We start from the raw sequence: 22,874 nt of genomic DNA, 5'->3' as shown, positions 1-22,874 counted from the left end.
TGGCATCTCATTTTTATAAAGTTTGATCAAGCATAAGTAATACTTTTATTAGCATTTTAACATTTTCTCAGAGAATGAACAGAGCATCCTTTGTGATCTCTTTTTAACTTGGCAGCTTTTCTTTGAGATAGTTTCTCCAGTCAGCAGATAGATACTTTGTACAGTGGTTGAGGAGGTTGTATTAACTTTGCAGAACAGACTTTTCAGCAGGAGGCCCCTGCAAACCTATCTGTCAGAGCATGTTGAAGACCGCTGTTCTGCCCACAGGATTCAGTCTAGATTCTCCCCCTCCCAAACCTACTCCAGGTATAACAGCAGTCTGCATTTCAAGGCTATAGGCAGTTGTTTTTGTACTTTGACATTAAGGTGTTTATTTCAACATTTTTATAAATTAGAAAAGTGAAAGTGTTAGTTGCTCAGTTGTGTCTGACTCTTTGCAACCCCATGGACTCTAGCCTTCCAGGCTCCTCTGTCCATGGGATCCTCCAGACAAGAATACTGGAGTGGGTTGCCCTTTCCTTCTCCAGGTGATCTTCCCCACCCAGGTCACCTGCATTGCGGAGATTGCAAAGGTGGAGTCTTTACCACTGAGCTACCAGGGAAGCCCGTTTATAAATTGGAGGAAAAATCATATTTGTGATGAAACTTCAGCTCTATGACCTGGTCACTCCCTCTCTGGATGACATGCTGTGTCATTTTTACTTTTGCTCTGTTCTGTGCATTTCATCTTCCCCTTAAGCTGGCAGCCCCAGGCCAGTCTCCTCACAGCCCCTCACCCCCAGCCCCTACCCAACGATGCTCGTGTTCCTGGTAGTCGGCGGTGCTGACCTTCCCGCATCACCGTGGCCCTGCAGCATGACCTTTAGCAGGGGAGGCTCCCTGTGATGTTGGGGTCTCCCCTTACTGCCTAACGGGGGGCACTGGGCCTGAGATGATGGGGGACCCCTGACCAGGGGCCCTAAGCAGGCATATGAATGTCTTAGAAGAGTGGGACAGGTCAGAAGCACCGTGTTAGAATGATTTCTGATACTGTTCGCTGGGAGGTTGGCCAACAAGATAGAAAATGAGTGAGTCACCGGGGGCTGGCTTGTGCCCCTGACCTGAGCCGCTGTGTCCTTGCTCCCACGGGCGTGGCGCCTCGGGGTGGGCCCTCAGCCTGCCAGGCCTGCAGTGCAGTCCCGCCCAGTGGTCCCCGCCCCAGGAGCGAGCTCCGGAAGTCCGATGTGCGCTGCCCACACATCCTACAAGGCCACGGGCACAGCTTGAGCGTGTCAGTCAGTAGTCAGACCACAGAGGAAAAGGAAAGAGATTAAATTTAGCAGTGTGTCATGTTTAACCCAACAGATGGAAAATACCGTGTCAACATGTAATATAAGCAGGAAGAGCGAGGTCATTTTTACACTCTCTTTGAACGAAATCTTCAGAAACTAGTGTGAGGTTCACACTCACAGCACATCTCGGGCCGGGTCAGCCACGTGGCCAAGCTTCAGTGGCCGGCGGTCACCAGGATCGGACAGCACAGGCTTCGAGGGTTTAGAGTGAGAGTCACACAGACCTGCACCCCCCAATCAGTGCAGCAGAAACAGTGTTAAGTACTCTCCGTGGCCATCCCCCTGTGTCACATCCGACCGTGTGCCCGCCCCCCACAGCAGGGCAGTGGGGCCTCTGGTGCAGAAGGACCTGCTGAGGACAGGCTCTGTGCCCGGCTCCCCTGGGCCCTCCTCCCTGAGCCGGGCCGTGGGCCCACCCCCAGCCTCCCAGGCCGCTCCCCTCCCGGGCCAGAACAGGTGGGTGGGGGGCTGGCAGGCAGGCCGGAGTGTAGAAGACATGTCAGCGGTAAAAGCTGTGAGGCAGGACGGTGAGCTCGGGGGCGACACAGGTCCTCTTCTCGTCCATGAAGCTACTAAATGGGCCATTAGGAGTGAACTGGGCTCTGTAGTGGGGCCGTTTGCAGGCAAATACCTTCTCTCAATGGGAAAGACCCTGATCTGGGAAAGGCTGAGGGCGGGAGGAGAAGGGAACGCCAGAGGATGAGATGGTTGGACGGCATCACTGACTCAAGGGACGTGAGTTTGAGCAAGCTCCAGGAGATAGTGATGGACAGGGAGGCCTGGCGTGCTGCGATCCGTGGGGTCGCCAAGAGTCAGACACGACTGAGCGACCGAACGGCGACATACTTCTCTAATTATCAGAGTGACTGAGGAGATTCTCAGTTTTACTTACAAGAGAATTTCATCATTTGAGAACACTAAATAGGCAAAGGAATGGAAGCAGCTGAAGAACTGGTTTCTATGTACGGCAAACAGTGTCTCGGTGCCAGGCCCCAGATGACGGCGTCTCTCCCCAGGATCCCGCAGCTGACACAGCTGAGCTGGGAACCATGGCCGCAGTCATGCAGGGAGATGGATAGTGTAGGAAGTTTCATGTTTCCACCAAGGCAAGCAAATTAAAGTGTTGGCTCTGTTTCTTTTCCATATTTGCTTACATAAACTGATACTGATTACTCCCAAAGAATCTGGCCCCCACTGTGTGCGTGGCCGGCTAAGGCCACCAGGAGCGTGGCACCGAGTGATGAGGAAGTGTATCAGATATGGAAGTTTGTGTTTTGGAAAAACTGTCTTTACAAAGAGCAGTAGAGCCACCATGTCTTACGGGTCTGTGTGCTGTCCTCATGCAGGCTGGCCCGGGAGGGACCAGGGACTGGGCAGGCTGTGTGCTGAAAGCCGGGGAGAATGCTGATAGGACAGGGAAAGCTTGCTTCTCACAGCCTGCTTTTTGTAGCCTTTGCATTCTGAAGGGCAAAAAAAAGTCTTTTTTTCTTTCATGGACCACGCTTTTTGGTATTTGTCAAAGAAATCTCTGGTGGCTCAGATAGTAAAAAATCTGCCTGCAATGCAGGAGACCTGGGTTGGGAAAGATCGCCTTGAGAAGGGAATGACAACCCACTCCAGTATTCCTGCCTGGAGAATTCCATGGACAGAGGAACCTGGTGGGCAATAGTCCATGGGGTCACAAAGAGTCTGACATGGCTGAGTGACTTTCACTTCTTTCAAAGAAATCTTTGCCTGACTTAGTCACAAGTTGTCCCTATGTTTTCTTTGTGAAATTTTATAATTTTAGGTTCATATTTAAGTTGAAGATTCGAGTTAAGTTTTTTTATAAGATGTGAATTGGGGTCCAAGAAGGCTTATTTTGCGTATAGAAACCCAGTAGAATTTTTTTGGCTTTTTTTTTTTTTAATGATGTGCACTTCTTTAAGAAATATGATTTAATTTTAAAAGAGATAAAAAGAAATCTTGTGTAGCAACATCTGCAGTTGTTAGTTACAATTAAGAGTTCATTTTCAAAGAGACAAAGTTGTATTATGACTTTATCCATTTTCAGAAATATCATTGTACTCTAATTCTAAAATTGAAAATGTTAGATTCTGTTGGTCAAAAAGATTATGTTGACACTTGTGTGTTTTTTTTTTTACCAACTCTATAATCAAAGTTTGATGGTGGTATTTTGTTACAGGGTAAGAAAGTTAAAATGTTGCAAGCCCTGGGTGAGGATAAATTTAAGCTAAGTGTTTAGGTCAGCTGAATTTGTTTATTTATTTATTTTTCCATTTATTTTTATTAGTTGGAGGCTAATTACTTTACAATATTGTAATGGTTTTTGTCATACATTGACATGAATCAGCCGTGGGATCCACATGTGTTCCCCATCCCGATCCCCCCTCCCGCCTCCCTCTCCATCCCATCCCTCTGGGTCTTCCCAGTGCACCAGGCCTGAGCACTTGTCTCATGCATCCCACCTGGGCTGGTGATCTGTTTCACCCTTGATAGTATACTTGTTTCAATGCTATTCTCTCAGAACATCCCACCCTTGCCTTCTCCCACAGAGTCTAAAAGTCTGTTCTGTACATCTGTGTCTCTTTTTCTGTTTTGCATATAGGGTTATCGTTACCATCTTTTTAAATTGCATATATATGCGTTAGTATACTGTATTGGTCTTTATCTTTCCGGCTTACTTCACTCTGTATAATGGGCTCCAGTTTCATCCATCTCATTAGAACTGATTCAAATGAATTCTTTTCAATGGCTGAGTAATATTCCATGGTGTATATGTACCACAGCTTCCTTATCCATTCGTCTGCTGATGGACATCTAGGTTGCTTCCATGTCCTGGCTATTATAAACAGTGCTGCGATGAACATTGGGGTGCACGTGTCTCTTTCAGATCTGGTTTCCTCAGTGTGTGTGCCCAGGAGTGGGATTGCTGGGTCATATGGCAGTTCTATTTCCAGTTTTTTAAGGAATCTCCACACTGTTCTCCATAGTGGCTGTACTAGTTTGCATTCCCACCAACAGTGTAAGAGGGTTCCCTTTTCTCCACACCCTCTCCAGCATTTATTGCTTGTAGACTTTTGGATAGCAGCCATCCTGACTGGCGTGTAATGGTACCTCATTGTGGTTTTGATTTGCATTTCTCTGATAATGAGTGATGTTGAGCATCTTTTCATGTGTTTGTTAGCCATCTGTATGTCTTCTTTGGAGAAATGTCTGTTTAGTTCTTTGGCCCATTTTTTGATTGGGTCATTTATTTTTCTGGAATTGAGCTGCAGGAGTTGCTTGTATATTTTTGAGATTAATCCTTTGTCTGTTGCTTCATTTGCTATTATTTTCTCCCATTCTGAAGGCTGTCTTTTCACCTTGCTTATAGTTTCCTTTGTTGTGCAAAAGCTTTTAAGTTTCATTAGGTCCCATTTGTTTATTTTTGCTTTTATTTCCAATATTCTGGGAGGTGGGTCATAGAGGATCCTGCTGTGATTCATGTCGGAGAGTGTTTTGCCTATGTTCTCCTCTAGGAGTTTTATAGTTTCTGGTCTTACATTTAGATCTTTAGTCCATTTTGAGTTTATTTTTGTGTATGGTGTTAGAAAGTGTTCTAGTTTCACTCTTTTACAAGTGGTTGACCAGTTTTCCCAGCACCACTAGTTAAAGAGGTTGTCTTTTTTCCATTGTATATCCTTGCCTCCTTTGTCGAAGATAAGGTGTCCATAGGTTCGTGGATTTATCTCTGGGCTTTCTACTTTGTTCCATTGTAGATCAGCTGAGTTTAAAAGGGTTGATAAAGACAACTTTTCTGTCTTCAGGGGAGGGTGGGGATACTGAACCCTGACTGATCTGAAAAGATGTGAATAAAGGTGTTTTTCCCAGAATTCCTGAGGGGGGAGAGTGATGTGGAAGGCCCCTGGTGAGAAGGGACCTGCCCTAGATGCCCATCAGTAGATGGTTCTCCATTTGCCTTGCTCAGAGGAGTGGCCCTGTTTAATGCTTTTTTTTGTCATTACATTGAGTCAACCTGAGGCCACCCACACCATCATCTATGAGAAGTCTGAACAAATGATGACTGGTGCCTTGAGGATGCGCTGATTTCTTAGCAAGGGGGGCCATACATCTGAGATTATTTCAGACTTAGGATGTGTGAATGATGTATGGATATTTAAGGGGTTACTGCTTCTCCCTGTTCAAGTTTGGGACCATTCGAGTGACGAATTGAGGAGTCAGAAAAGAAGATCCAAGCCTCATATCTGTACTAGAGGAGAAGCCTGTGTCATGAGCTCGTTGACACCTCAGCCTTGAGTGGAAAAGCTTACCTGCCCCTTCACAGATGCTTTGTCATATCTGCCCCCACACTCATCAAAGGGAGGAGGGGTGGGGGGTGAGGTACAGGCAAGGAGGGCTACCCCCAACCTGGAAACAGGGGAGGAGGGCGTGCCCGGCCCTCAGGGTCCCAGCATCCTCCTGATACCACACAGTGACAACTTTTAAGAGATGACAGCATGGTGCGCTCGCTAAATTTAGTCGTTATTAGGTCATTAAACATGTATCATAAGTGACTTTAAATGTCTTACAGCATATTTTATAGATTGATAAATATCCACAGAAAGGAAAAAGCCACTCATCAGTTCATTCTTTTCTACCTTTGTACTTAAAACTGTAACATTAATCTGGATTTATTCAGAAGGCATTAGCAACAAAGATGTGAATTCCTTGGTTCCTTAGGCTGAATTGCTTATGCTTCTGAGATTACAGACATCATTTTGTTTACTGGTAGTCACAACCAAGGCAGTAGATCATACATAGAAGGTCAGGGTAGGAATACAAGTGTAATTAAATAGATTTTGCATCATTTTTACTCAAAATTATCATCTTCAGGCAATAATGCTATCATATTTAAACCTGAAAATATGCATTATGCTCATACCGCTGTATCTTGTTACATGTGTAGACATACGACATGTGTGGATGCGTGACACGTGTAGACGTATGATGCGTGTGGATGCATGACATGTGTAGACATATGATGTGTGTGGGTGTGTGACGTTTGTAGAGATATGACGTGTGTGGATGTATGGCATGTGTAGAGAGATGACGTGTGGATGTATGACGTGTGTGGATGTATGACACGTGTAGATGTATGACACGTGGGTGTATGACGCATGTAGAAATATGACGTGTGTGGGTGTATGGCACGTGTAGACGTATGACGCGGGTGGATTATGACGTGTAGACAATGCATGTGGGTATATGACACGTGTAGAGATATGACGTGTGTGGACGTATGACGTGTGTGGTGTATGACATGTGTGGATGTATGACGTGTGTGGGTGTGTGACACGTGTAGACGCATAACACGTGTGGGTGTATGATGTGTAGATGTATGACGTGTGTGGGTGTATGACATGTGTAGATGTGTGACGTGTGTGGGTGTGTGACACGTGTAGACATATGATGTGTGGGTGTGTGACACATGTGGACGCATGACGCGTGTGGATGTATGACACATGTAGAGATATGCAGGCAAGCACACACACACGGGGACACAGACCTGCTGGGCTCAGCTCTGTGCTGCTGCCGAGCCAGGCTCACCCCACACGTCAGGGAGGAGGTGGCCCTGCACGGAAGCCAAATAAATTGGACCCCATCGTTCCTTTGTTCTTTGGAATTTTTATCTATATTCTTGTTAGAAAAGACTTTTTGGTTTAATTGTTAGTGCAAGATGTTCACACTTTGGTGTTTTCCCTCAGGAGGCCGGCAGTGAGGAAACCTGGTTACTCCCTCAGCTCCTCACCTCCCACAATCTGCTCGGGGGTGGGGCCGGGGGCCCTCCCTCCGCTGGACCCTCACCGCCCCCGTGCGTTGTCACACAGGTGCTGTACTCTCTGCCCTGGCTTTCTCCATTATTTGTCTTGTGTTGCAGAAAGAACATGGGCGTTCCTTGGCGGCCCAGTGGTCAGGACTTGGCACTGTCTGTGGCCCAGGTTCAAGCCCTGGTCCAGGAACTAAGACCCCGCAAGCGGTGCGGCTCAGCCAGGAGCCAACAGCAGCAGCACGTCCAGGTGCACGTACTGCTTCTCTCAGTGAAGGGCGGCTCGCGTGTAAGACAGCGCAGTGTAATCACAACCAGTGTGTGCGGCAGACTGCAGTATCTGCGTGTCTTGGAAAAGATCTGTGAAGTTCAGCAAACAAGTGCAGTGCAACAGCTGTACTTCTGTGAAGTTTTTTCTTCCAGAAGGCATTTCAAGATGTTGCAGGGTTTCCCCGTGTTGGAGATGGGCCTGAAGACCATGTTATAGAAAATTCCACTTGCTGGAACGCCACATGAGTGACTCTGGGCTGTACACAGTCATGTGTCATCCTGCTGGAAACCTCCTGCAGTTCTAATAAATCTCCCTCATTTTTTTCTTAAGAGTCATTTCAATAAATAATTGCGTTTTTTAAGGGTTATTTTAGTGGTTTTAGTCATTTCTCAGGAAGGGAACATTTATTACAGTTCTTCCCAGGACATGTTTGGATAGACTTCATTTCCTGCCGGGAGGAGTGGGCCAGCCTCTCAAGGGGGAAGACCCCTGGGTATCGTCCCCAGCGCCCCTCCTCCCTACCACTAAGGAATGTCAGGGTCAGCCGGTCAAAACAAGAAGGGTCACAGCCACTTAAAATTGATGATTCCTTCCACAGTCACCAGACTCTTAACTGACCATATCTCTCGAGCCTGCCAGAGTGCCATTCTGAGTTTTTTCAAGAACGTTTTCCTTCTTGGATGAGAGGTTGGGGCTGGAGCCTGGTGGTCAGGTGATGGTGCATCCACACCATGAACCTTCGGACGGTGACCCTGAGCCCAGCAACAGCTGACCTCTCGGAGGAGCTAGTCACGCTGCATACCTGGGCCCACCTGCGCATTCCTTTCACTGCTTTACCCTCAGGAGGCTGAAGTCATTATTTATCACGAGTTGTTTACTCAGAATGCTTCATTCTTCAGAGACGGGCCTGTGCTCACACAAACCTGAAAGTCGTCTTTATAAAGTAGTGGTGTTCGTCAGCATGTCAAAGGTAACAGTGTTTTAAAAATCCAGCATCTTCAGTGATTCAGTCTCTCAGGAGATGGAGTAACTTAGCAAATGAGTGGTATTCAGATTCCAGTCTTGAAAGACACAAGAGTGCCTTTTACACTTGGAGGCATTTTAAATGTATTTAAAGGGGCAATTTAAAAATAGTTCAGCTTTGCATTCCACAGACAGGAGGAAGCTGAGAGCTGCCTTAGTCAAGGCCTCCAGGTCGCTGGTAGCCCTCGGTCCTGCAGGGAGGCCTGTCACCAGGGGCAGGGGTGGTGGAAGAGGCATGCTATGGGCTCAGTGCCAACTCTTCACGCATTCTTCTTCTTTCTGTCTCTTCAAGTCGTGACTTCTTCCAAGAGCACAGTAAAGGCCAGAGCTGAGCGTACGTGGGAACTTCTGTGCCCTGAAATCCATGCTGGGTTTTTATGTGTTAGGTGGCCTGTCTCCTGACAAACTTCTCTAGAAGTTTGGGTTCACTTTTAACTTGTGAAATAGGCAGTGAGACTCTTCACTGGTGTGTCTCACGGTCTGTCCCTCCACTGTGTTTTAGACTGAGATTGGGTAGCTCTAAATAGTTGATGTTTAGTAGAGACTGAACGTTTCCTACAGGTCTGAGTGGCACAGTGGTGAAGGATCTGCCTGCCAGTACAAGAGATGCAAGAGACAGAGGTTCGGTCCCTGGGTGGGGAAGATCCCCTAGAGTAGGAAATGGCTCCAGGATCGTTGCCTGGAAAGTTCTGTGGACAGAGAAGCCTGGCGGGCTACAGTCCATTGGTTCGTAAAGAGTTGGACATGATTGAGCAGTGCACACATAGAACATTTAGTAGTCCCTCAGTGTAATATATGCTGGTTGATAATACCAATACAGGAATAAGAAATTCTGGGAGCAAACTAATTTCTTAGTTTCACAGCTCAACTCCTTCAGGTTACTTTAGAGTTCCTCTAGTGAGTGAAGGTTTGGCAAGTCTGGCGTAGACGTCAGCATTACCTCCTTGGGTATTATGTCAATAGTTCTGTTATACACATGAATGTCTTCAGCACGGGTAGGAGGTTCTCTGTGTATCTGGTTCAAGCCCCACTGCAGTGTCTGGTCCCAGTGACAAGGAAGAACAGACATAGAAGGGACAGACGCACATTGCCGTGGTCAGAACCCACACCAGAAGGGTCCTCTGTGTCTGGAGAGACCCCAGTACCCGTGGATCCGGATAAACCTGCCATCTTCATGAGAGAGGCCAGGGTCATGGTCACGGGCCAGACCCCCGGGTTCACTCTGCGTTTGCACCACTTTCCAGGTGTGCAGCCTTGACAGCTCTTTCATTGTATTTCTGTGCCTCCGATTCCTCTTCTGTAAAGTGGAGATGCTAGGACCTGTGGGCGTTTTAGATTAAATGAGGCAGCGTGGACTCGCACTTACAGTGGTGTTTGGTACCTGGAAGGTGCCCGGTGACGGCCATGGCGCAGGAGATAAGCGACAGTGGTGATGGGAGAGGCGAGGTTGAGCGCGCCCCCCCACCCCTGCCCTACACACACACGCACACGCATGCGCACACAGATGCAGACACATGTGCACACACGCACGTGTGCACACACACATGCGCACAGGGCCGGCTCCTCGGCTTCCAGATGTCAACTGTGTGTCTTCTTTAATGACGTGACCTTTCTTAGAAAAGTAGCTTCCGGAGTTATTACATGTTTTAAGAGTTATATGTTTATAATTTATGTTTTAAGAATTTTTTATATGTATTTTTACCATCATATTTTTTCTGTGCCCAACGTTAAAAAGTACTCAGACCACAAGTGTAGAAGACTGTGAAAGCAGAAACAGGAGACCGCCCTCCACCGTGGTCTGGTTCCCACTGCAGAGATGAGCGCTTGGGAGCAGGCGTGGGCTCCACGCGTGGGTTTGCCAACTTCCAGCAGGGCAGCTGCATTGGTCTCGGTGTGTCTCCACCCGCAGGTTGTTCCCCTGAGGCCTGTGTGGCCGTGTGACCTCTCGTGTGTCCAGTTCCGTGTCTGTACACCAGGGACGCGGGAATGGCTCGGCCCCAGGCCACTTTCTTCAGTGGGAGAGAGCGTCTCAGATGACCTAAGCCAGAAATGGGGGCGAGGCAGGCGTTAGTACAGGAAATTCAGCGAGACTGGTGTTCAGGTGGCCTGCCCTGGCCGAGGCGCCTGTCCGTCTGCTCATCTTTTCTCTCGGGGCTGTTTTCACATGTTAGCTCTCCGTTGCCTGCCTTCCCCCGGGGGTCCCGTCCGAGTGTCAGTCAGCTGTCGGAGCACTAGGAGACCCCTCCCTGTCGTCCTCGGTGAGAACCCCTGACGGCCTGCCTGGTTGTGTTTGCCCTTGAACATCTGTCTTTTATGGGGGAGACATGGTGAGGAGTGAACAGGGCTGACTTAGATGCGCTGAGTTGACGTCAAGTGCGGCGTTTCTGCCGCGTGGAAGTGGGTTGTCGAGTTGTCATTCTGGACCCGGGCAGGGGTGAGGGTGACACAGAGGAGGTCGGGGACGCACAGAGCATGCGGGGACCCACGGCAGAAAGCTGGGGAGACCGTGGGGGAGATGAGGCCTGGTCAGAGGCCAGGGAATGAGGCTGGGCCTGCTGTCAAAGGTCAGAGGAGAGGGCTCCAGGAAGGAGGCTGGGGGTGGCATCAGGTCACAGTACCAAGGGCAGAAAAGCTTCTGTGGTAGGAAGAGGAGAAAGGTTTATTAACACAACAGGGAGTTCACACTTCAGGACCACACACTGCGGTGGAAACACACCCAGCCACGCAGAACCCGAAAGCTGTTTTTCTTCCTTTCGGGATGGAATGTATCTGCAGGTGTATCTGCCTTAAGAAAAGGAGATGGAGCTCGTGTTAACCAGTAGGTGATTATTTTTCACTGCATAGATCTGTCCTTCCTCTTAGAGGAGGATTTACTGTGGGATTATTTTAGTCTGCCTCTCTGATGCTTTTAAAGCCTATTTATGTTTGCCAGAACATAAATTCATTTTTCCAAAACAGTTGACAGGGAGGTGAAAACAGCATATGCCTAAGGTTATTATGTGTATACAATAAGCACCATATCAGGACCCAGTTAGTTCTTCACAAGTTCCTTTAAAATCAGTCTCTGTATAATGTTTAAATGTTGCTGGACTGAGGAGTAAGGATCATAGACCTGAGAGTTTATTAGGACCTTGCAGATAGTTGAGAAGCTGTGTCCCAGAGGGGAGAAGTGAATTGTCCGATGTCATACAAAGCTAGTGGTCAAGCTGGAGCTGAACTCCTTGAACATTTCTCTCCCCAGAAGACTGTGCTTTTTCTTGTGAATAGCCTGGCTTTACCCTCAGAGAGTCATTGCCGTGTCCCGAGTGCCACAGGGACGATGGAGCAGCTAGAAATCTGGGGATTTTAGTTAAATGCACCCAGCAGTTGGCGGGCACCTACGTGTGAGGGGAAAGGGAGATGCTCAGCCGAAAATGCTTGGAGGGGAGAGACATGGGAGAATGCCTTTTCTTCCAGGAGAATGAAGCCCTTAGGTTGTTTGTTTTGAGAGGCAGGACCTTTTCCCAAGGTCATCATTCATCGTACAAGCCTGAGCTGCACAGACCTGCTTCTGGGACTCAGGACAGCAGACACAGCTGAGGGGAAAATGACACAGACATCTCTCCCAGCCTTAGGGGGATGCTTTCCAGTTCAGTTCAGTCGCTCAGTCATGTCCGACTCTCTGTGACCCCATGGACTGCAGTGTGCCAGGCCTCCCTGTCCATCACCATCTCCTGGAGCTTGCTCAAACTCATGTCCATCAAGTCGGTGATGCCATCCAACTATCATCCTCTGTCATCCCCTTCCCCTCCTGCCTTCAGTCTTTCCCAGCATCAGGGTATTTTCCAATGAGTCAGTTTTTCTCATCAGGTGGCCAAAATATTGGAACTTCAGGTTCAGCATCAGTCTTTCTAATGAATAGTCAGGACTGATTTCCTTTAGGATTGACTGGTTTGATCTCCTTGCAGTCCAAAGGACTCTCAAGAGTCTTCTTCAACACAACAGTCCAAAAGCATCATTTCTCTGGTACTCAGCTTTCTTTATAGTCCAATTCTCATGTCCATACATGACTACTGGAAAAACCATAGCTTTGACTAGATGGACCTTTGTAGACAAAGTAAGCTCTCTGCTTTTTAATATGCTGTTCTAGGTTGGTCACAGCTTTTCTTCCAAGTAGCAATCGTCTTTTAATTTCATGGCTGCAGTCACCATCTGCAGTGAGTTTGGAACCCAAGAAAATAAAGTCTGTCACTGTTTCCATTGTTTCCCCTTTTATTTGCCATGAAGTGATGGGGCTGGAGACCGTGATCTTAGTTTTCTGAATGTTGAGTTTTTTGTTTTTTTTTTTTTTGAATGTTGAGTTTTAAGCCAACTTTTCCACTCTCCTCTTCCACTTTCATCAAGAGGCTCTTTAGTGCCTCTTCACTTTGTGCCATAAGGATGGTGTCATCTGCATATCTGAGGTTATTGCTCTTTCTCCTAGCAATATTGATTCCAGCTTGTGCTTCATCCAGTCCGATATTTCACATGATATACTCTGCATATAAGTTAATAACCAGGGTGACAGTATACAGCCTTGATGTACTCCTTTCCCAATTTGGAACCAGTCCATTATTCCATGTCCAGTTTTAACTGTTGCTTGTTGACCTGCATACAGATTTCTCAGGAGGCAGGTCAGGTGGTCTGGTATTCCGATCTCTTGAAGAATTTTCCACAGTTCGTTGTGATCCACACAGTCAAAGGCTTTGGCATAGTCAATAAAGTAGAAGTAGATGTTTTTCTGGTACTGTCTTGCTTTTTTGATGATCCAACGGATTTTGGCAATTTGATCTCTGGTTCTTCTGCCTTTTCTAAATCCAGCTTAAACATCTGGAAGTTCTCGGTTCATATACTGTTGAAGCCTGGCTTGGTGAATTTTGAGCATTACTTTGCTAGCTTGTGAGATGTGTGCAGTTGTGCAGTAGTTTGAGCATTCTTTGGCATTGCCTTTCTTTGGGATTGGAATGAAAACTGACCTTTTCCAGTCCCATGGCCACTGCTGAGTTTTCTAAATTTTCCGGCATATCAGCATCATTGTTTAGGATTTGAAATAGCTCACCTGAAATTCCATCACCTCCACTAGCTTTGTTCATAGTGATGCTTCCTAAGGCTCATTTGACTTTGCATTCCAGGATATCTGGCTCTAGGTGAGAGATCACACCATCATGGTTATCTGGGTCATTAAGATCTTTTATGTATAGTTTTTATGCATATTCTTGCCACGTCTTCTTAATATCTTCTGCTTCTGTTAGGTCCCTACCATTTCTGTTCTTTATCGAGCCCATCTTTGCATGAAATGTCCTTTTGGTATCTCTAATTCTCTTGAAGAGATCTGTAGTCTTTCCCATTCTATTGTTTTCCTCTATTTCTTTGCATTGATCGCTGAGGAAGGCTTTCTTATCTCTCCTTGCTGTTTGGAACTCTGCATTCAAGTGAGCATATCTTTCCTTTTCTCCTTTGCCTTTAGCTACTCTTCTTTTCTCAACTATTTGTAAGGCCTCCTCAGGCAATCATTTTGCCTTTTTGCATTTGTTTTTCTTGGGGGATGCTTTTAGATACATGTTAATAGTTCCCTTTGCACTCATAGCCTCCCTTGAACCCAGTGCAGCGCGTTCCCATCTGGCTCCTCCTAACTGTTTTGACGGGGTGAGTGGTTGTCCTCTGGACTGTGACCTGTATACCTGTTGTTTAGTGTGCTTAGAGGTGCTCAGTTGTGTCCGACTCTGTGTGACCCCCTGGACTGTGGCCCACCAGGCCCCTCTGTGGGATTTCCCAGGCAAGAACACTGGAGTGGGTTGCCATTTCCTCCTCCAGGGGATCTTCCCCACCCAGGGATCGAACCCTGGCCTCCTCATTGGCGGGCATGTTCTTTAGCCCTGAGCCGCCTGGGCAGCCCTTGTATACCTGTCTCCAGGGGCGGTACTTGGGTGCTGGGTCGCTCTCACCCAATGGGCATTGTTTCTGTGCTGGAAGACGCACACTGACACGTGCATGCAGGACACAGGCGCTGATGGACTCCTGTAGCAAGTCACAGAGGGAGCTGACCCAGTCCTTCTGAAGCCCTTCCTGTCTGTACGCGCCCAGCATTAGCCTGCCGGGCTCTCAGACATCCGACGCTCAGCCCTCGTCCCAGTGGGAGAGGACTCTGTGTGGGAGCACCCAGCACTTATCCCAGGCTCACTTACCTGCCTTCGTGTGAAACCGCCTGGTGTTGGGCGGTCCCAGGTGGGCCTGTGTCGGCCGCCTGTCTGAACACGCCAGGCGGTTGTGCTGGCCCGTGACGTGTCCCCGCGTGTGTGAGCGGGCTGCAGGTCCCCGCCCAGCCTTACAGTCCTTCTGAACCGCAGGGCCCGCTTCGCAGAGTGTGCAGGGCTTTTGTATCACAGTCAGAAGGGAAAGAGAGCATGCGCCCCACAGCCTGTTTACTCTGAGAGCGTGACTGTTTTCTAGCCTCACGACCCCAGGCGTCCCTGCGGACAGTTGTGATTGCTCCATCTCGTTGCTGTGAGCCCTGGGACTTTCCAAGTCACACAGAAGCTGTTTTCCAGAAGTCTGCTTTCACTGCGTTCGTTTTGACCTTGGGCTATAGCCCCCAGGGACAGAGCAATCTGTGGTAATAACAACTAGCATTTTCATAACCTTTTTCTGTTTACTGAGCAGTCGGGATGGGACGAAGCAGCGCATGGCTTTGGAGCCCCCCCTGCCCTGACCTCACCTAACCCACGGGCTTGTCAGCCCCTCTCCCAGGCCAGCACCCCCGCCCCCCGGCCGTGGCTTTGTGAGCAGAAGGTGGGGAGCCCAACCCCGGCGCAGTCCCTGGCCCTGTCTCCAGGCCCCCTCCCCACGCGCCCCTGTTGTCCATTTGCCCTTGAAGAGGGCAGTCCCTGCAGGAAGAACGTGGTCCTCTCTGAAAGGGAGCCAGGGTGGGTGTGGCCGTGCTTGTGTGTGGGGCGCTTGTGGGGCTCATAGGGGGACAGTGTGCATCTAGCCGGTGCCTCCCGGGCCGGCCTTTGCCCCCACACTTGGCTGCCCAGCTGCCTGGCTTCTCCAAGGCTGCCTTCATCAGGCGACAGAGAGTACGGAATCGGAAACTGAAAATGGTTTCCACAGCTCCGTTTCCCTCTGTGAAACCTGAATCTTCCCCACGCAGCCATCCATGAATCCGCTCTTGCTGGCAACTGTGCCCAGACGGTCGGGGGTGGGAGGATGGGGAGTCGTGATTCCTGTGAGAGGGACAGGACCCCTCATTAGTCCTGACGCATCCCCTCCGGGAGCTGCACCACCTCACCGTGGAGAGTCCATGCCTACATGTGTAGACATTTAAAGCATCGCCCAGTTGTCAGATCCGAAAGGCGCAGGTTGCTATGGAAGCAAAGAGGCAGGAGAGTGAAGGGTCCTCAGGAGGGAAAGGGACCACAGGCTCCTTGGAAGCCACGTTAAAGGTCCAGGTTCTCCGCGTACCTGCCTGGTTCTCCAGGAACTAATGTGACCTTGAACAGGTCGCTTAGCAGGTTCCCCTTTGTACACAGGCTGTGGCAAGTGCGTCAGAGTCCTGCGAGCTCATTCTTCAGAACTGAGGGAGGGAAGAGCAGAGAACTGCTGAGACTTTCTGAACTGGGGTGTGGTGGGGTGAGGAGGGGAACGGAAGGGGCTGGACGGGGGCAACTTTAACAGGATGGCCTCATTGTCTTGCTTCAGGCTGGGAGCCTCCACCCGAGTTTCCCACCTTACGCAACGTCCCCAGGACACTCACATCAGTTTCATATTCTTCCTTCATTTTCAGAGAAAGGGCAGCAGAAACAATGGGAAAACCAAAAAAGTGCTGAACTGTTATTTACTGAATAGCTTTTTGAAAGGAATTTTACAAATGCCGAGTGCTTCCTTTTCTTATTGGGTCTCAGGTGTAGAGCACGATGGTGCCGTGTCCCACACGCTGCAGTGGGCCCCACTTGACCCCGCACCCGCTCACCCCCCAAACCGCGTCCCTCCGGTAGCAGCTAGACTGATGTCTTCGCCTGTGTACTTTGTGTGGAGTCCACATATGAGTGACAGTCACATGGCACGTGTCTTTCTCTGACTGACTTCATTTATTAGCACAGTGGCCTCCAGGGCCGTCCGCGTTGTCTCTCTGCTTTTATGGCTGAGTAGCACCCCGATATGTGCATGTGTGTACATACGTGCATACTGTATGTACACACCACACGTTCTGCATCCACTCATCCCTCAGTGCACGCTTAGGTTCACTTTATATCTTGGCTATTGTAAATGTGCTGCTGTGAACATTGGGGTGCATCTATCTTTTCGAATTAGTGTTTTCATTTTCTTCAGATACATAAGAGGTGGAGTTGTTGGATCATACTGTAGTCATTATATTTTCAGTTTCTTGAGGAATCTCAATACTGTTTTCCATAGTGGCTACCCCAGTTTCCATTCCTCCTAGCAGAAATTTTTTTTTCTTAAATTTTTTTCTATTAATATTTTTCATATTCTTTCTCTCATTTAGGTCACTGCAGAATCCCAAGCAGAGTTCCCTGTGCTAGGCAGTAGAAATTTCCTCTTCTTGCCACATCTTTTCCAACATCTGTTATTTCTTGCCTTTCTGATAATGGCCATTCTCACAGGGGAGGTGACACCTCACTGTGGTTTTGATTTGCATTTCCCTGCTGGTTAGCCATGTTGGGCATCTTTTCATGTGCCTATTGGCATCTGTATGTCTTCCTTGGGAAAATGTCTGTTCAGTGCCTCTGCCTTTTTTTTTTGTTTGGGTTGTTTATGTTTTTGTTGTTGAGTTGAATGAGTCTTTATATATTTTGGATATTAACTCCTTACAGGATATACAGCTGGTAAAGAAACCACCTGCAATGCAGGAGACCTGGGTTAGATCCCTGGGTTGGGAAGATCCCCTGGAGAAGGGAAAGGCTACCCACTCCAGTATTCTGGCCTAGAGAATTCCATAGACTGTATAGTCCATGGGGCCGCAAAGAGTCAGACATGACTTAGGGACTTTCACTTTCACCGGATATACAGTTCACAACTATCTTCTCCCACTCAGTATGTTGCCTTTTTGTCTTGATGGTATCTCCTTTACTGTACATAAATTTTAGATTGATGTAGTCCCACTTGTTTATATTTGCTTTTTTTTCCCCTTGCTTTGGAGTCAGATCCAGGAAAGCATCTCTGAGACTGATGTGAATGTGACAAATAACTGGGTAATTTCCTGAAGCCACAAGCAAGCTTGCCTTTCTGGGACCTTTCATTTCATTTGCTTTTTTGTCTCTCTGTGAAAGCCTAGTTTTATAAAAATAACTTGGGAACTGAGAAGGTGACTTAGATTCATGCATTTCGTCATCTCAGAATCCAGGTGTGAGAATCATTTAATTCAGTTTTTTTTTTTAATATTAGAATTTGCCCAGAAACCAAGTCAGAAATGTTCAGATTCAAAACAATTGTTCGGCTCTCTTCCCCCAGCCCTGCTGTGCTCTGCCTGTTACAGCCTCACCTGCACAAAGTGGGGGGTGGAAGGCGTGGCCCGGTTCTTCATGCAGGTTGTTCTAGGAACGGATCACCAGGATGCCTGCTCACTTGTGAGATGAACAGAAACTGCACTAGCTTCTTGACCTGGCACTTACTGCTAACAGTGGCGTCTCGCAGTTTTAAGCCCTTGCAAGTTAGCAAATGTGGTGGGGCTTTTAATGCCTGGATGAGGAGGCTTGAGCCCATGGACAACATTAGAACCAGCATCGTGATGGTCTGAGCTTCCTTGGCAGACTTCTTTGAAAAGCCTGGCTTGTCAGGGGCCATCCCTGACCTGGGGCAGGGGAGTCCCCACACAGACACAGAGACAGCGTGATGTCTAGAGCCAGGTGCCAGAGCAGCTTCACACAGCCAGGCTGGAAATACCTTCAGAGCGAGCTGAAGCCCTGGCTGTCTTGAGCCCAGCTGGCCCAGAGGAGGGACAGTGCCTTCCACGGGCTCACGGATCACCCCCAGTCCTGGGGCAGATCAGCTGGATGGTGGGGGGATAGACAGTCCAGGGGTAGGACGCATCTTCCGGGGGGTAGGAATTAAGAAGAAAGTAAAGGCAGGGAGGTCAGAAAGGAGCATCTGGGGAGTCAGAAAGTCACCATTGGTGGATGGTGTTTATGAGTCCCATTCTTGGGTCAGTTCAGTCTACCCAAGCCACAGAGACGTGTGTGATGAACTTCAGCATCCAGTGTATCGCAGCAGCACGGCTGCTTTTAAAGCATTGGAACTAAGCTCCGTAGTGTTGCGCACCAGTGCTCTTGGCCTTCCCCAATCAATAGAAATCAACCAGAGGCCAGACAAGAAATTCATACAAGGCTTTTATTGGGGCCCCTGCTGCTGCAGAGGGGCAGGGGACAGGTGGGCAACAAGAGCAAGTAACAGGTGCCCTTGCTTGCTCACTCCTGGAGCAGAGAGAGGCTGAGCGGCTCCCTTCTGTGGGGTGTGGGTAGTTGTGTGTCCAGGAGTTGGGCCAGAGGAGTGGCTTGGGTGGCTTAGGTGGCTTGCCCGTCCCTCTGGTGGTGTTGTGTGCAGGGGGCATGCGAAGTACCTGCTTTTGCTCCTGGTTCTTCAGAAGTGGCAGCTGGGCTTTTTGGTCTCTTTGTCTCTCATGGTCCATAATCTGCCCCAGTGCACAGGCACGCCAGTGTCATCAGACCCTGCAGTTCTTCGTCACTCGAGGAGTGGTGGGTCCCGGTGCACGTCCTGCAGCAGAGCGTCCCAGTCTCAGCCCATGCCACTGGGACTGCCCAGAGTTCACTGCTGCTGGGAGCCTGCCTGATCCGCTCAGGTTCTCGCATGTTGGTCCTTTAATGGACCAGAACCCGGTGGTCCGGAGTCGACGATAAGAAAGTAAGAGAGAGAGAGGCTGATAGCGCTTGCTGGTCCTTTAATGGACCGGAACCTCGTGGTTCCGAGAGGAAGAGAGAGAAAGAGGCTGCTATCCCCTGGTTTGCGCGGAAAGCCAATAGAGCCCTGTTCTCAGGATTCACGCTGATGCACGTAGGCACCGGGCGCCCTCTCGAGTGGGTGAAGGCACAGTGCGCCTTCTCGAGAGGGGCTTAGAAGAAGCCCGGGCAAGAAAGTGAGCTCAGCGGGCCTCCGCGCTCCAAGGAATTAGCCAGAAATAGAGAGAGAGAGAGACAAAGACAGACAGAAAGAAAGACATGGGGACCAAAGCTCTGATGGAGCAAAGGTGTTTTAATCAACATGGCGTGGGCATATATTACTGTCTTACAAGGTGGTTATTCTCAGCAAAGACAAAGATTAAAATTTCAGACTTACAAAACATAAGATGATCCCTATCAAAGAGAGAGAGTTGCAAACGATCACCTTTTACCATTTGCCTCATAATAAGGAAGAGAGTACTTATCACTGTAATGAGAAATGCCTGGATTCCTCAGCCCGGGAAAGGCGTGCCTCTCCTCTTAATTCCTGAATATTCAGGAATCAATAAGGGCCAGAGGGTTCTTGACAGATCCAAAACAGCACACAGGAAGCCTCTTGTTAAATGCTTCCTGACACTCGAGTGCAGCCCCATTCTCCTTACTTTTCAGTTCACAAGAAGGCGTCTTCATGCGCTTCATTGTAATCACTTCACTGTTAAATTATAGTGGGGAATCGATTCGTGGGAAGGAGTTGAATGATTTCTTGGCCAATGTTGTATCTAGTGACACTTGATAACAGATCTGAATCTTTTTCTTTAACTTTTGATCAGGAGCTTCAGTTTCACTTATTACTTTGAATTTGAAGATTTAATGCCTATAGATAAGGAAGGCTTGGGGGGTTAATTAATTGATGATAATTGGAGGCTAATTACAGTATTGTGGTGGTTCTTGCCATACACTGACATGAATCAGCCATGGGTGTACATGTGTCCCCCCCCATCCCGAACCCCCCTCCCACCTCCCTCCCCATTCCATCCCTCTGGGTTGTCCCAGTGCACCAGCTTTGAGTGCCCTGTTTCATGCATTGAACTTGGACTGGTCTATTTCACATATGGTAATATACAGGTTTCAATGGGAGGGTTGCTTTTTAGTTTTAAATGGTTTCAACTTAGCATGGCTCTGCCTCTCGGTGGACTGTTCTGTATCACTTGCGCTTAGAGCGCCACCTGCTGTTGATGCTTCTTCTGGCAGCCGTGGTCACTGTCTGGTGTGGATAAAGGAAAACATCTTGGATGCAAAACTCAGCTCGAGAGGAAAGGTTTTTGAGTAAAATGAGAGTACGATTTTAGCTGATTGCTAGCTACTTGCTGGCTTCTTTATAAAAAAAAATTCAAACTCTCTGCTTGGTGGAAAATACTTGAGGAATTAAAGCTGCATTATTGTAAAATACCAGAGCTTCCCTGGTAGCTCAGCTGGTAAAGAATCCACCTGCAATGCAGGAGAAACCAGTTCAATTCCTGGGTTGGGAAAATCTGCTGGAGAAGGGATAGGCTACCCACTCCAGTATTCTTGGGCTGCCCTGGTGGCTCAGACAGGAAAGAATCTGCCTGCAATGCAGGAGACCTGGCTTCGATTCTTGGGTTGGGAAGATCCCCTAGAGGAGGGCATGACAACCTACTCTAGTATTCTTGCCTGGAGAATCCCATGGATAGAGGAACCTAGAGGGCTGTAGTCCATGGGGTCACAAAGAGTTGGACACAGCTGAGAGACACAGCACAGCGCATTGTAAAATTAATAATTTGTTACTGCTTATTGAACCCCTGCACATGAACGATGGGTGTTATATGTATGTTTTAGATGTGATGCCAAATGTCAGTATGTATTAACGTTTGTATAAATAGTTGGCAGTTTCAAAACTGGGGTAGAATAAACTTTGCATGTGTTTTTTAGGGAGCAAAGGCAGAAATCAAAGTGGGTCTCCCCCCACCCCACCCCACCCCCAGACCAGCCTGTGGTATTCATTGATTAGAGTTGACAGCAGTGAGGTAGGCAAATTGGATTCAGGTAAATCTGCCAAAAATATGTTAAATCTGTGTTTCTTTTAACTTTCCCATTGTGATAAATTTTTCCCAAAACGTAGGCCCCAGATGAGAGGGTGAGAGCTCAGGATAGAAGTTTTCCGCTTAAGAGATTCTGGTTCTGTTAAAATGCAGTGCTGTGGCTCCCGGGGTCAGACAGCGTCCCCTGGCATGTTAGCCGGCTCGGCTCGCCTCAGGTCTGAGTCCGGTGAGACGCTGATCAGCTGTGTCCTCGGTGGCCCTCGGGCTCCTGGGGGGCGCGGTCCCCGCCCCCGTCCCTGCCGCACATCTGAAGGTGTCCTTTTCTCCCCGCAGGGACGCGCTCAGGATCCAGCAGCTGCAGCAGCAGATCCGCCGGGAGCGCGAGGCCCGCGCGCGCCCCTCGCCGCCCGCGTCCCCGGAGCCCCCGGAGTCGCGCGCGGAGCCCATGAGCGCGCTGGCTGCCCGCCCCGCGCCCGCCATGCAGGCCTCCAGCTCTTTCAGCTACGCGCGCCCCAAGCAGTTCATCGCCGCCCAGAGCCTGAGCCCCAGCGCGCCCCGGTCCCCGGCGCCCGCGTCCCCGCCGACCTCTGAGCCCGAGTGGGGCGCGCTCCCGCCGCCACCCCCGCCGCTCAGCCCGCCGGCGCTCGCCGCAGGGCCCGACTTCTTCCCGCCGCCGCCGCCTCCACCTCCGCCTGGCCCGGGTCCCGCGTCCCGCGCCGCCCGCCCAGGCCCCGCGCCTGCAGCGCTGCTCCGCGCCCTGCTGCCCTCGCAGCCAGCCACCGCCAGCACCGTCTCCACCGGGGTCTCCGCCCTCGGCCTGCCGCGCGCCGCCCCCGCTGCGTGAGTGCCCACCACCCCTCTGCACCGGTCTGCACACGGTGGGGGCCCCAGCTGGGGGCTGGGTGCGCGCCGAGGGGAGGTGGCAGTCCCTTCGTGCCCGGGATCAGGAAGTGAACTCGTCCACCGCACGTTGTCCATCCGGGCAGTGGTTGGAGGGGACAGACGTTCAGTGGCTACATTTGATGCCGATACGTGAGGCCCTGTCCCAGGCATGAATGATGCAGCCAGCCCTGGCCCCAGCCCCCCACCCCATCTCTGCAGGGTTCCATCATCTTCTGCTGGACTCTGAATGGCTTTCCTTAGGTCACAGTGCTGACGTGGCAGCCCTCTAAAATCTTCACTTAGAAACCCTGTGAGGATAAATAAGCTGGCAAAACAGACCCATGGGAGGCGTCTGGCACGTCTTGAAGTGTAGTAAGAGCTGGCACTCACCCATCCACTGAGGAGGTCAGAAATGCCTGCTGGCCAGGGCAAGCCCAGGGCCACATCTCAACCCGCTCCCTGTCGACATCCTGCTTCAGGGCTGGCAGGACCCCAGTACTCTTCAGAGAGAACAGGAGGAGACCCTCAGTAGGATTTCGCGTGGGAATAAAAGTGAGGAGACCCTAGAAT

At 49.5% G+C, this 22,874-nt stretch overlaps 1 protein-coding gene across 7 annotated transcripts in view; it reads left to right on the top strand.

Annotated features, from left to right (window-relative positions):
- Positions 1 to 22,874, top strand: part of PALLD (palladin, cytoskeletal associated protein) — a 382,410-nt gene that overhangs the window by 330,142 nt on the left and 29,394 nt on the right. For 5 of the 7 annotated variants that reach the window (XM_043486542.1, XM_043486536.1, XM_043486539.1 and 2 more), the window contains one exon: positions 21,756 to 22,262. The exons of the other annotated variants lie outside the window; for them this stretch is intronic. In XM_043486542.1, coding sequence (XP_043342477.1) covers positions 21,756 to 22,262 — 507 coding nt within the window. The remainder of the gene's footprint in view (positions 1 to 21,755; positions 22,263 to 22,874) is intronic. 7 annotated transcript variants of the gene reach the window in all.

This window comes from Cervus canadensis, chromosome 14, assembly GCF_019320065.1.
Source record: "Cervus canadensis isolate Bull #8, Minnesota chromosome 14, ASM1932006v1, whole genome shotgun sequence".
NCBI lineage: Eukaryota > Metazoa > Chordata > Mammalia > Artiodactyla > Cervidae > Cervus > Cervus canadensis.
The sequence above is the reverse complement of the archived record's forward strand: the minus strand, read 5'-3'. Positions and strand labels throughout refer to the sequence as shown.